The 12910-nt window shown below is 48.1% G+C and overlaps 1 protein-coding gene across 2 annotated transcripts in view; it reads left to right on the forward strand.

Moving 5' to 3' along the window:
* The window catches only part of Rptor (regulatory associated protein of MTOR, complex 1), a 298474-nt gene that overhangs the window by 70621 nt on the left and 214943 nt on the right, over nt 1-12910 (forward strand). For both annotated transcript variants that reach the window (NM_001134499.2, XM_039085689.2), the window contains exon 3: nt 477-559. In NM_001134499.2, coding sequence (NP_001127971.2) covers nt 477-559 — 83 coding nt within the window. The remainder of the gene's footprint in view (nt 1-476; nt 560-12910) is intronic.

A 12910-nucleotide genomic window follows, 5' to 3' on the forward strand; every position in this document is an offset into this window, starting at 1 on the left:
AGCATAGAAACTATTTGATGACTAAGCAGCAAACCAAGGCTATCTGTGTTGTTGTGCCAGCCATTTTCCTTTGTGTGTAGTAGCATTGCAGTCTAGGTGAAAATCATTAAGTGTTGCTCTCGGTCCGTCCCTCTCTCCCTCCTATCCATCTGTGCACAGGAGGGCTGCAGTTTTAATATGGGAGGGACCCTGATAGAAGCACAGCCAGGCCTTTCTGACAGGCAGAGCAGCAGCAGAGCCAAAGAGCAGGCAAGATGGCAGGTGCAGCATGGTAGGGAGCGGTTGCCCTGCTGCCTTTTAGTGAACAGGCAGGAGCAGCCTCTCTTGGGTTGTGGAGCCAGTTCAGTATGTTATCAGTTCTGGATGTGTGTCCTGTCAAAGGTGACCTTGCAGTGTGGAAGAGAAGACTCCATGTGAGAACTTCCCCAGGAGAGGACACGCATGTTTACTGAACTTTCTCTTCGTTGCTTCGACAGATCCTCTGTCTATGGGTCCTCAGAAAGCTCTGGAAACCATCGGTGCAAATCTACAGAAGCAGTATGAGAACTGGCAGCCAAGGGTAAGCCTTCTCCATTTGCCTTTCCTTTCTCAGTCATGGGTTCTGTGGTTTGAACCTGAGAAAACGTTGGCTTCCTCTCAGATCATCCAGTATGTGCCTGCTCCTGGAGGCCCTCCCTCTGTCACACGTCACCATCAGCCTTTCCAGCAGTCAGTGGAGCTTGAGTGCTGCATCCAGTGCTCTGTTTATTTAGTGCAACTTTCCCTGGCAAACTTATAAAAGAAAAGGTGTTCATTATGTACTCTAAGTCAAGGTTTTGATTTTGCACAGAAAATGAATTTTCAATGAATTTTCTACAACATCAGCTAGATAGAGCTTTTCTTCCTTAAGCGTTCAGCTGTGGGGAAGGAGCACCCAGCATTCAAAGGGGAGACACCTATTATGAGTTTAGCTTTACTACAGAAGGTAGGGTTCCTTTTAGGGAGTCAGCTACCAATTAATGTGTCTTCGTTGCTAATTTCTCACAATTTTTATTTTATTTTTTTATTTTTAATTTTTTTTCTTTTTGTCGGAGCTGGGGACTGAACCCAGGGCCTTGCACTCGCTAGGCAAGCGCTCTACAGCTGAGCTAAATCCCCAACCCCCACAGTTTTTATTTTTAAAGAGAAATGGTGTGGGATTTAACTGTCACATTGTCCATTCGATCTTAGTTATTTTTCAATGACCTGAAGGCCGAGTGCCTTTACTTACCTTCCTAACTGCTTTGGTGATTTAGTAAATTCAATAGGAAATTAGAATTTTGAGGTGTTGAAATAAACGCCTTGGTATTCACCCTTCTGTGAAGCACAAGTCTGGAAACACCTACAGGTGTGTTAAGAGGCAGGTGTGGTGACAATCAGGTGACCCCAGGTGTGTGCTTCTGAGGGTCTGTCTCCACCTTTTCATAGAAGCAGGGGGGAAGCACAGGATTCTTAGACTCTCACCCCAACCCTTGCCTACCCACGAGGCTGACTGTGAGCTCTTTATCCACAGATTTGCAATCCAGGAGTTTCTTATATATTATGTACATTCTTCAAGTGAGAGAATAGCCATAAATAAAACACTTAACGCTGGTCTTGAGCAGTGCTCTTAGGGGATTTATGCTGTAGCGCTTGCCCGGGAGTTGGGGGCGATTTCTGGGTCTTTGTGCTTTACATTTGGACCTTTTCTTTCGAGGCCACACGGAACACGTTTGCCTTTGTCTTTCCAATCTGTTACTTCTGGGGTTTACATGAAAATTCCAGAGAGTGTAGTGCATTTGGCAGCTGAGTGAAGAGTGGAGAGTTATCGATGTATATATTCCTTCAAAAGTAATTGAGATGCCATTGTCCCAGTGAAAGGTTGTCTTCTTGGAAGTATTGCAGTGTCCAGTGTGTCATCTGGTGGCCAGCCCTGGAGGGAGCATGCGTGCAGTGACATCTTTGGCTTCTGTGATGTGCATGGAGAGGACCTTTGACCTTTGACTTGGTTGCTCCAGCTGTAGTTAGGTCTTTTGTACCATTGTTTATTTATTGAGGGCACAGTGGACATTCAGATCTTTCAGGTGTATATTTATAGAGTATTACTGAATAATGACAAAAGAAATAAAAAGGAAAGGACAAGTCTGGTCCTGGTTTTTGGCACCAAATGAATGAGTAAAAGAAATGAGAAGAAGGGGAGACATGATTATTCCTGGGTCAGTGTGGGGGAATTTATTACAAACAAGTGGGCACAGGGAGAGGCAGGAGTGTGGGAGAGCCCAGGCAGAGGTAGGGACAGCTTGGAGTTCAGTGTGTTCAGGGCCAGACTGAGCTGTGTGCTATGTGTAGGGCGAGAGAGGGAGAGGAAACCAGATGCATCTCTCAGGAGTCCCAAAAGGCACAAAGAGGGAAGGTAACCAAAATGGTTGCATTATATGGGGAAGAGTAGTAGCCCAGCTCCCTGGACTGGAGAGTTCAGGGTAGGGGTCTGGGTGTGCCAGCCTGAAGCAGGCAGGGACTGAGGGATGTAGAGAGAACCCGGTGGCCAGTGTCAGTTTTGATAGGGAAACCTAAGTCACCAGATTGCTTCAGATCTTCTGTGTTCTCAGTGTTCTTTTGCTGCTCCAATGGTTGTTCTTTTAGAGAGTTAGTCCATGAGGAAGTAGTCTTCTTGGTTTAACTTTCAAGGTTTCAGCACATTAGTAATATGTATGTCGTGTGTGTGTGTGTGTGTGTGTGTGTGTGTATTCCTGTCTGTCTGTCTGTCTTGGGTTATTATTCGCACAGCTTGGCTATTAGCTAGTACACAATACTAGCAGACAGTAAGCAGAATCTTTCAAATCAGGATCTTCTTCTAGGATCCTTCCCTCTCCCTCCTTCCTTCCCCCTCCCTTCCCTCTTCTTTCCTCCTTCCTTTCCACTTCCTTCTCTATCCCTTCCCCCTTCCCCCTCTCCCTTCCCTCTTTCATTTTGAGACAGGGTTTCTCTGTGTAGCCCTGGCTGTCCTAGAACTCACTCTGTAGACCAGGCTGGCCTCTAACTCAGAGAGATCCACTTGCCTCTGCCTCCAAGTATTAAAATTAAAGGACTGTGCCACCATACACAGCTTGTTTATTTTTTCTTAAACTGGTTTTTGTGTATGGGTGCTTTGCCTGCGTGTAGTACTCTCTGAAGCCTGAAGACAGTGGATTCCCCGAATCCTGGAATTACAAATGGTTGTGAGAAGCCATGTGGTTGCTGCAGCTTGAACCTCAGTCTTCTGGAAGAAGAGGTGGTCTTCACTGAGCCATCTCTCTGGTTCTTTTAAATCCAAGTCTCTGTCCTAGAGCAAATCTGTTCTGCAGCATTATGACTTAAGGCAGGTCACACTACCTGCAGTAAGTGACCCAGACAGAATGGCAGTCTGTGTCTCATGTAGGAGGAGGCAGAAGAGGAGCCACACTGGACAAGTTGGGTGCAGTGGTTTCAGGTCAGGGAGACTTGGCTAGAGATAGCAAGGGGTTAGAGACACCAAAGAGTTTGAGGTGAGCATAGTTTCATGTCTATAGGATGCTTAGGAAAAGATGTTGGTATAAGAAGAAAGGTGGGATTCCAGTTGGCTTTGTACAGACAGTGGAACTGCAGCTTAGCGAGAGGCCGTATGTTAGAGTACATCTTTCTCCATATCTGGGAGGCCAAACTGGAGCCATAAATTATTATTATTATTATTATTATTATTATTATTATTATTATTATTATTTCTTCTTCTTCTTCTTCTTCTTCTTCTTCTTCTTCTTCTTCTTCTTCTTCTTCTTCTTCTTCTTCTTCTTCTTCTTCTTCTTCTTCTTCTTCTTCTTCCTCTTCTTCTTCTTTTCTTTTTTTTTGAGCTGGGGACCGAACCCAGGGCCTTACACTTGCTAGGCAAGTGCTCTATCACTGAGCTAAATCCCCAACCCCAAATTTCTTCTTTAATGCCAGAACTGATACATTCATTTTACACGTGCTAAAAGTGTCACAGAATTTCCTGATATGAACCATTAGTGGGATATCTCCATTTTAGAAACAAGCCTGAGGTAAAAGTTGTCACCAGTGAGCCTCTGACTGGCTGGAGAGTGCCAAGTGCAGGGATGTGCTGTAAAGAGCTTGGTGAGCATGGAGTGCATTTCTGCTTAGATCCTTTCTATGGCTGCAGGTAGAGTGAGGAATCCTCTCAGTAGGTGCAGACTTCCTGCTGAGGAAAGTTTGCACAGAACTGGAGGCAATTACCTAGCTCAGATGTGTGGTGCAAGGTACCTGGTCCCTAACTGTAAATCAGGATCCTTTGAAACATGGCAAAGCTAAACATGAACCACTTTATTGTCCTCTACAGAGCTCTTGTGCTTCTGCAGTAATAAAGAGAGGTTGATGTGCCATCTGCAACAAAACAATGGGGTGTTATTAAAATCCAAGACCTCTGATGGAAGGACCCTGGATACAGTTTTCTCTCCCTCTGTATGCTTTATTGCACCACTCACAGAGGTCAGGCAGTCTGCAGTGAGGTCATTCCATTCATGTTTGCTGAAGTCACAGCAGTCTGCACGTTGGCGTGGGCGGGAACAAACAGCAGTGTTAATCTCCATGGCAAGAGGAGCAGAAAACTGACTGCACCCTAAGGAACCAGGGGTGCCTGGCACACTGCTCATTCTGTTGCTTGTGCCACAGCTTCTACATTTCCTCATATTCTAGCTGTGATTATTCAAAATCAGATACTTTGATAAAGGTGAATTTGGTTCAGTAAAGAATTTAGAGAAGCCATTGTGATTTTATTTTCAGAGGCTGCCAGACTCTGTATTGGGCCATATTTCCTTGCCTGGCTGATTGATAGTTTATGGGTTTGCCCTGGTGGGATATCTGTTCCTAGTTCCATTTAAGACTTTCTTATTAGCGTTAGGTAACAGACTTTAGCTTTGCAGGAGAGTGAAGGGAAAATGCCAGCCATGGCTTCAGTTGAAAATTCAGCAGTAAAGGCCCCTTATTTCATGATGAGCCTCAAGAGGAAGTTTTATTGGGAGCTGAGAGCAAAGGCTTTGGGCTTTTAAGAATTTGTCTGACAGATTGAGGTGCTGGCAGTTTAGTACAAGGTGCAAGTTAGGAGCTGAGGTAGCTGACATGATAGACACTCGCCAGGTCTCCTTTCCCTAAAGCTGGGGGTGGGGGGCACCCATGCCTCTGCTGGGGGTGGGGGGGGCACCATACCCCTGCTGAGAGTGGTGGGCACCATGCCCCTGCTGAGGGTGGTGGGCACCATGCCTCTACTGGGGGTGGTGGGCACCATGCCCCTGCTGGGGATGGGGGGCACCATGTTCCTGCTGAGGGTGGGGGGCACCATGCCTCTGCTGGGGGTGGGTTCCAGCTCTTCTTGTGGCTTCCAGGTAAGGTCTGTGGGAATCATTGCCATTTACTATGGGAGGTTCAAGCTTTGTTGCACCTGAACAGTTGGCAGGGAGCTGAGGTGACCACTGAATGGGTCCAGTTACCAGGGAAGGGGACAGGCTTTTTGCTGCAAATGTACTTTACCATAGGAGCTCCTTCTCATCTTGGCAAGCAGGAGTGGCAAAGGTTCTGTGCAGTCATCGTAGATTTGCAGGGAGCGGACTGGTCAGCAGGAGCCACACTCTTGCGTTCTGAAGCTGCAGTGAGCAGCTCTTAAATCTTAGCTCCTTTGCAGTGCGTTCTTGTATCTGCCACAGTAGATTTGTAGTCAACAAATGAAACTTGTCTTTATAGATTTTCTCGACAAGCAGTAGACTTGGGAAGTAGGGTCTCTCTCCAGCAAAGCAAGCCTCCTGGGCTCATTCCTTCTCTAAAGAGCAGCCATCGCTAGCCATCTTTGCGATAGGGTTGTATGTACCCATGGACTGCATACATGCCTTGTGAACTGCTTTCTAGGAACTAGAGTTGATGAGATGGCCAGGGACAGACACATTTTTTTCTGTTGGATGTACAGGCTTGTCCCATGGGGTTTAGGCCTAGGTGTTGTTTGCAGAGCCCAGTCCATGTTTAGGGTTGCAGTTAGGGTCTGGGCCTTAGGTAGGGTAGCTGTAGGTTGTTGGGAAACTTTTTAGGGGCCAAGCTCTCTCCTTCCCCAGCCTGTACTCAGAGCCCTGGTGATGGGTTTGTGGTCCTCCTAGCCTCTTTTCCTGTTGTCAGAAGGCTCTACATGCTTGCCTCTGCTCTAAGGGAGGAGCAGGGTGGAAAGAATGATATTAGTTCTCCTCCCTGCCCCACCCTGGAGTTCTCTATTGGATTTACAGTGGGATGTGTTGAACACTGGTACTGCTGTGAAGTGTGTTCTACTTACTTGGGATCTTCAGAGTGGACAACCTGAAAAGAACCTAATGGGGTTCAGGAGCACCCGTGTGTGTGCGTGGGCGCGCGTGTGTTGTGGAGTAGCCTTGGGTGGGAGGTCAGAGATCACTGTGGAGTAGCCTGCCTTGGACAAGTAGTGGTGGCCCTCAGCTTGGGGCAGTCACACTTTGATAGGACAGTACTGCCCATCTGGACATAGCCCTGTCATGGCATCGCTGTAACCCTTTGGGAGGCTGTCCTCACATCGTGACTGTGCCATCCTCCTGGTTTAGCTTCCTCTGCTGGAGGCCTTCTCTTTCCTCCAAAATAGCTCGATTCTCTGTGGGGCCAGAGCTTGGGCATCACCCACCTGTTTGTGTTTCTCTGACAAACTGCAAATGAGGACGCCTAGCCACTGGCAGAATTGTAGCTGGCTGATTCATACTGACAGTGACTCATACTCTTGTGTGATACACTTTGCCCCCGTCCTCATTAAGTTTGTAAGATGGTGTATTTGCATCGTGTGGCTGTCTTGGGGTTAACCATTGTGCTGTGATAGTCTCCCTTAGCTGCTTCCTGCCCAGATGTTAGCAGCTGTCCCCAAGACAAACATTTTGATTGTATTTCTGCTCTGGCCATAACCATGCTCCAGCCTGTGTTTTCCTCCTCTCTGCCCTCTGTGCTCCAGCCTGTGTTTTCCCCTCTCTGCCCTCTTCTTGCCTGACAGCTTTTCCGTGTGTGCAGTGTGTTCAGGGACAATTCCAATGGATGCTCTTCAGTTGAAAGGCTTCTTAGTCAGCCCTGCCCACACACTTCCTGTATTGCCCTGTCCCCAAAGGCCAGGGTGTTACAGCATCCTCTGGATGTGGAATTTAGATCTGAAAACCAGTTCCAAGCTCACAAACCTAAGCTGCCATTGTAGCCAATGAGAGCGCAAAGGAGTCACCATCTCTGACCACCCACTCTTTGGAAAGCTTACACACATTTTAGAAAAAGCCAGTTGTGGAGATGATTCTGCAGTCACCTACAGAAAGCATCAAGCTCTGTGTGACTAGAGTGCTGTGGGACCCCAGCTTAGACACACACAGGCACACACGGGCACATACATGCATACACACATACACATAGGCACACACACAGGTATACAAGGCACACATGCACACAGGCACACACAGGCACACACATACATACAATACATAGGCACATGGACTTATACAAATGGTGCAGTTACCTGAAAGTACTTTACCTTGCCGTTCATGTGGCTTCACTGCCACAGGTTGTAGCTTCAGGTATATTTAAACCTGGAAGACAGTGATGAAGCCAGCAGAACACTTCTTTACCTGCCTGGGTACTCTGTTTCTCCTGCGTTCTGTCTTATCTAGGCTCATGGTCCGACAACTTGAAGATGTTTAGTTAGAACTTTTTGAAAGAGTCTTGAATGGGTCTGCCCCTCCTACTTCCATGTGCCTCTTCCTTTTTGGATCTAGTTAGAGCCTGAGAGACTGCCTCATGCCCACATCTCTCTTCGATTCTGTTCAATGTCTTTTCCAACTGGGCTTTTGATCTGCCTTCTAGCATGGTCCCTGCTTGGTTTGGTGTTGATTCTGCTGCATGCTTGGAGATTGCTCTTTCACTGGGCCAGGTCCCTACTCTAGCCCACACAAACACTTCTGAGATCAAGGTATCTTTAACGCTCAAGCTGACTGACACTGCCGCATGGTTACAGTTAGTTGGCCATGAGGCCTGCCTGTGGAGGCTGAGTTCTGAGTCCATGTGAGCTTTAGAACATGTGACCGAAAAGAGTCTAGGCCACACAGAAGACACTATTCCCTTCATAGCTCTGCCCACAGGGCAGCCATGGGTGCCACTACACAGGGAAGCTGGTTCAGCAGAGTGGTCAGGCAGCCCAGGGTGCTTCTTCTCAGTTTTGTAAGGATTACAAACACCCGAGTTTAGCTTTTATTGACTAGCTTTTACTGAGTGCCAGGTAGAGATCCCACAGGAGAAAGCATTTGTTCTCTTAGCAGTACATAAAACAGCGCTCCTTGTACATAAGGAGTGCCTTGCACGACCCAGGGCACCTTAGATTCTGTGGAAAAACAACAGATATTTCATTGAAATTACAGTTCTACCCTTAGAAGGACAGATTTGAGGACAGTATATAAAAGTGTCCTTTAGGTCTTTTGAGACCCCTCTGTGTTACTCATGGTTGACCCCTGCCTCCACTTTCCAGTTCTTTTTCTGTCCCTGAACATTGTAGATTAGTAGCTTCTTGGGGTAGAAAGAGTGGCTTTAGAGGGTAGCAGGTGCTACTAGGGGCCTGTGTGACTTTCTGTGTTGGAGTCAAGAGTCCAGAAGCATGCCGAGGCTAGCCGTTCCCATAGTCGCTCAGCTGGAGATGGTGGAACCCCAGAATGACCCTTGCTCCTGCCAAGTCCAGCACAGCCATCTCTTCCCCCTCATGATACCCAGCTTCTTCCTGGGTTGAGAAGGTGTGCACTTGTAGCTGTCTCTTGGGCAGTCTTCTTCCTATGCAGGTTCTTTGGTAAGGCAGTAAGGCCTGGGATTTTCTCCTCAGAGAGCATGGGTTTTGTCTAGATTTCCCAGCAGGCTCTGCTGCTCCTCAGTACCTGTTTTCATTGCTGTGTGCTTATTGGTGGTAGAGTTCTGGTACTCAGCACGGGGCTTGTGTTCTGAGTAGAGTATGTCTGAACGTGCTGTGGCATCTCACCTGTGCCCTGTCTGGCCTGAGACTCAACCCTTCATGTCAGGGGTTAGTGGTCCACATTCAGAACATTGGGGCTGGTAGTCACAGGACCTGTTCTGTGCTCACTCCTGCATGTGTCACATCTCTTGAAAACTTAGCTCATCTCTTTTTTGAATGCTACTCTACATGCTGTCCCCCTCCCGTAGCCTTTAGATGTCCTTTGCATGCAGTAAATGCAGAGCTAGAGTTTTAGCTCGATGAGCTTTGATGGTCGTGTGCTCCTGTTTAATCAGCACTCACAACAAGAAAATTAAAACCTGCACAGCTCTCTTCTGCCCTTTGCTGTGATGTTGGGACTCCAACCCAAGGCCTTGTGCGTGGCTACCTTTAAATCATACTCCCAGCCTCACTGGCTTCCTCAGTCCTCCACTGTCTGTCACTGGGTTGCTTTGCCCATCCTGACCTTCATACAGTGCAATCGCTGTTCTGCCTTCCACTGTCCTCTCAGCTCGTGTCTGGCTTCCTTCTTAGTGTCACCTGCATTAGCAGTTCATTCTTCTTCTCTGTCTGAGTGCATTAATGCCCTCAGACGTGGATTTGCATCAGTCCCACTGTTTGGTGTTCTGATTAAAGCTGCTGTTTGTGGAAACGTCTTCCTGTGGGGTACAGTTTCACTTCTCTGTGTAAATACCTGACATGGGGTTGTAGGTCATGGGTGGGTGTATATTGTCATTTGTGCTTTACAAGCCCCATAACATTGACAAAAACGACAGATTTTGTTTCCCTTCTGCAAAGCCAGGCTGTGGGGAGGAACCACTTTCTCCTGTACTCTAGAGACACCAGGGCAGAAACCCTGAGGTACTGGGCTGTCTTTGAATGAATTCTTAGGTGATGTGTGGATGTTATTTTCTCCTCACATAGGACTCATCCTCACATAGGGGGTGAGTGTCTGGTTGAGAATGTCTTACAAATGGATGTACAGTAACTAGAAGTAACTGGCATCTTCAAACCTTGGCTCCTTCTTTGCCTAGAGACCTTGGCCACATATTGTTTGGGTGCCTCTGTGCTTCTTGCCCAGTCCTGTTGAGAATGTCACCTGGGCCCCCTTGGGTTTCTGGATGTCATAGGTCTGGATGGAGTTGCCCATTGACAGCAGAAAGTGTGCTGTGCACAGTGTAGCTGTCTCTGTCACACAGCTCTCTGTGTCCTGGTAATGGATATCGAGGAGCAACAGCTGCTTTAAGTGGTAGCACAAGGCATCTCTGGTCTCCTCACGTCCCTATTTGAGGAAGGTTTGAGAAGACAGCGTTACAAGGCATTGGTATTTCCTGTCCCAGTGCTTGCTCCCTTTGCTCCCTGAGCTGCCTTGCTGCTCTCTTCCCACCTTGGTACTCTCAGAAGCACCTAATTAGGACACAGAACCCTGGACCTTGGGGCTGCAGGGTGTCACAAGCTATGTGGACCAGAGAATGAGGTGTCAATATAGGTATAACACGGGTGGCTCACTTCAGAGTGACTATGGTAGATTCATAGCATTCTCTTCAGAGAATCTGGATGCTTTCTGACGAGGTAGAAGGTCTCTTATAAGTCCAGAGCAGTGAGTTTCAGTCAGCATTCCATCTTAACGTCTCCTGTTTCTCCTGTCTTCCCTCTCTGTCACAGTGTTGGGAAGTCTTGCCTGTTCTGCTGCTGGCAGAGGATGCAGAGAGCCTGCTTGCTCTCTGCCTGTTCTCCCCAGCTGCCCTTGACTCCGTAGTCCTAGTCACTGAGTGTCTGTTGGCTGCTGCTCTGTAGAGCCCAGACCGCAGAGCCATGGGTGGGGCTCTGGAAAACTGTCCTGGAAAACAGCAATGTCTCCAGCACATCCCAGTTGGTGATGGGCAACTGGCATAGTTAATTGGATTGCATTTATTTCTCTAAAAATATTTACTTGTGTTTGTGTATATACAAAAGTGTGTATGTGTACATGTCATGAGAGCTGTCTCTTTGTTGGGGTGAGGAAGGAGGACATATATCTCATTTCTAGTGACCTCCTTGAGAAGAGCTGTTTCTCCTGGGCCTTCTAGTATTAAAAACCTTGCCATTTGGTATTATCTGAAAAGTTATCTTCCCCCGAAATTGGTTGTGAAAATAGATTATATCTTTATTGTCTTTGTTCTGTGATTTGGGGGAGGCTTCCTCCCCTGTTTGTAAGCGGAGAGGAGAAGGATGCTGGGGGAAGTCAGCAGCATCCTGAAGACAAGTGAGAAGTGGGTATGCTTGAGTGTGCACTGGTATAAACTGCACCTTCAGTAGCTGTCAGCCTGGTCAGATCATATTCTGCCACCTCATCCAACACAGCAGAATATCTTGGATTCTTACCCAGAACAGTTTCTTACGCATAGAGAACCCTAGCCTAGGGCACTCGGACTTGCTTGGGCTAAAGGTCCTTCAGGGTTATAGTTTGTTTCTGCCTCTGGAAGCAAAGCCAGCTATGGTCCCCTGACCACAGACCTAACAGAAAACTGACGATCAGAACCGTCTGGACCTGTGGGAGACAACTGAGAGCAGCATTTCAGACCAAGAGGCAGGCACAGTTGCTGGCAGGCCACTTCGAATCGTGGTCATGCACCGGATCAAATGTTTGATGGAGCTCTGTCTTGTTCCAGGGTTGGCATTGCACTTTTCAGACCACATGTGTCATTTATATTGAGTACCGAGCACATTTACTGTGTGCTTCCTCTGAGCCTCCCCCAGCTCCTCACCCCAGGTTGTGAGCTCTCCCGTTTGTTCTGGAACTGCCCTTTGCTTCCAGGCCACAGGAGATAGAACTGCCAGTGTTGGGGAGATAAAAGGGAAGCAGCTGCTCTCTGGGCTGGAGGAAAGGGCTAGCCTCATGGCTAGATGGCAGCAGGGCATTGCAGCACGTGGTGGGGACCAACCAGGCAAGGACAGAGCTCCCTTTGCATCAGTGCTTCTTTGAGTAAGAATTAGTGCTTCAGCAAGTAGTAGGGGACAGACCACACACCACAAGATCCCGTAGTTGAGTTGTTGACCATCTCACGTTCTGGTTCTGAGGGCCTCCTCACGACTCGCCTGGATCACAGCCTTCTCACTCTTGGCCTTTGTAGACTCAGTCTCTTGGGCCCAGGCGTTCCTGTTCTCTTAGGACCAGCTGTGAAGTCCTTCTCTGGTGAGTTGGCTGCTGTTTGGGTGTCATGTCACAGAGGTGATGTGAAAGGTGTTCTGTGTGCTCATGACGGTAAGGTCGAAGCGGCCACGCTTCCTTCCTATGGTCATTGCCGTGGTGCACTCTCCACAAAGGTGAGTCTGGAGCCATGGGAGATTTCTCACAGCCAAAACCTGCTCTGTTCCCCAGTGCATAGTTCAGACTGTGTGGACCAGTCGACCCTGGTGATGCTGCCTCTGAAAGTGGAAGCAGGGGGATCAGGAGTTCAAGGTGGCCTGGGCTAATAAAACACCACATCATGTACCAGGCCAGTGCTCCTTGTGCTCCTCGGGCATGGCAAGCCTCACACGATGTGAGTGTGGCGCATGCACAAGAGAGAGGGAGAGAGGGAGAGAGGGAGAGAGGAGAGGAGAGGTGTGTATGAGGATGTGGTGTGGATGTGTAGTGTGTGTGCCTGGGGTGTGTGAATGTATGGGTGGGAGTGTAGGGATTATGGAAGTGTGTGTGTGTGTGAATGCATCTCTGGGGCTGTGGTGTGTGAGTGTGGTATTGTGTGGGTGAGTGTGTATGTGTATTGTCTGTCCATCAGGGTTGGTGCTCTGCATTGATGTTTCCCAACATGATCCTCCGAGAACAGCACTCTGTCCTCTGCCTTTCTCCCTCCCAGGTGTGGGGAGGTGTCCTTGCTCCCCCTGCTTTGTCTTCCCTTATTGCCTCCACATGGAGCCAGA

The sequence above is a fragment of the Rattus norvegicus genome, chromosome 10, assembly GCF_036323735.1.
Source record: "Rattus norvegicus strain BN/NHsdMcwi chromosome 10, GRCr8, whole genome shotgun sequence".
Lineage (NCBI taxonomy): Eukaryota > Metazoa > Chordata > Mammalia > Rodentia > Muridae > Rattus > Rattus norvegicus.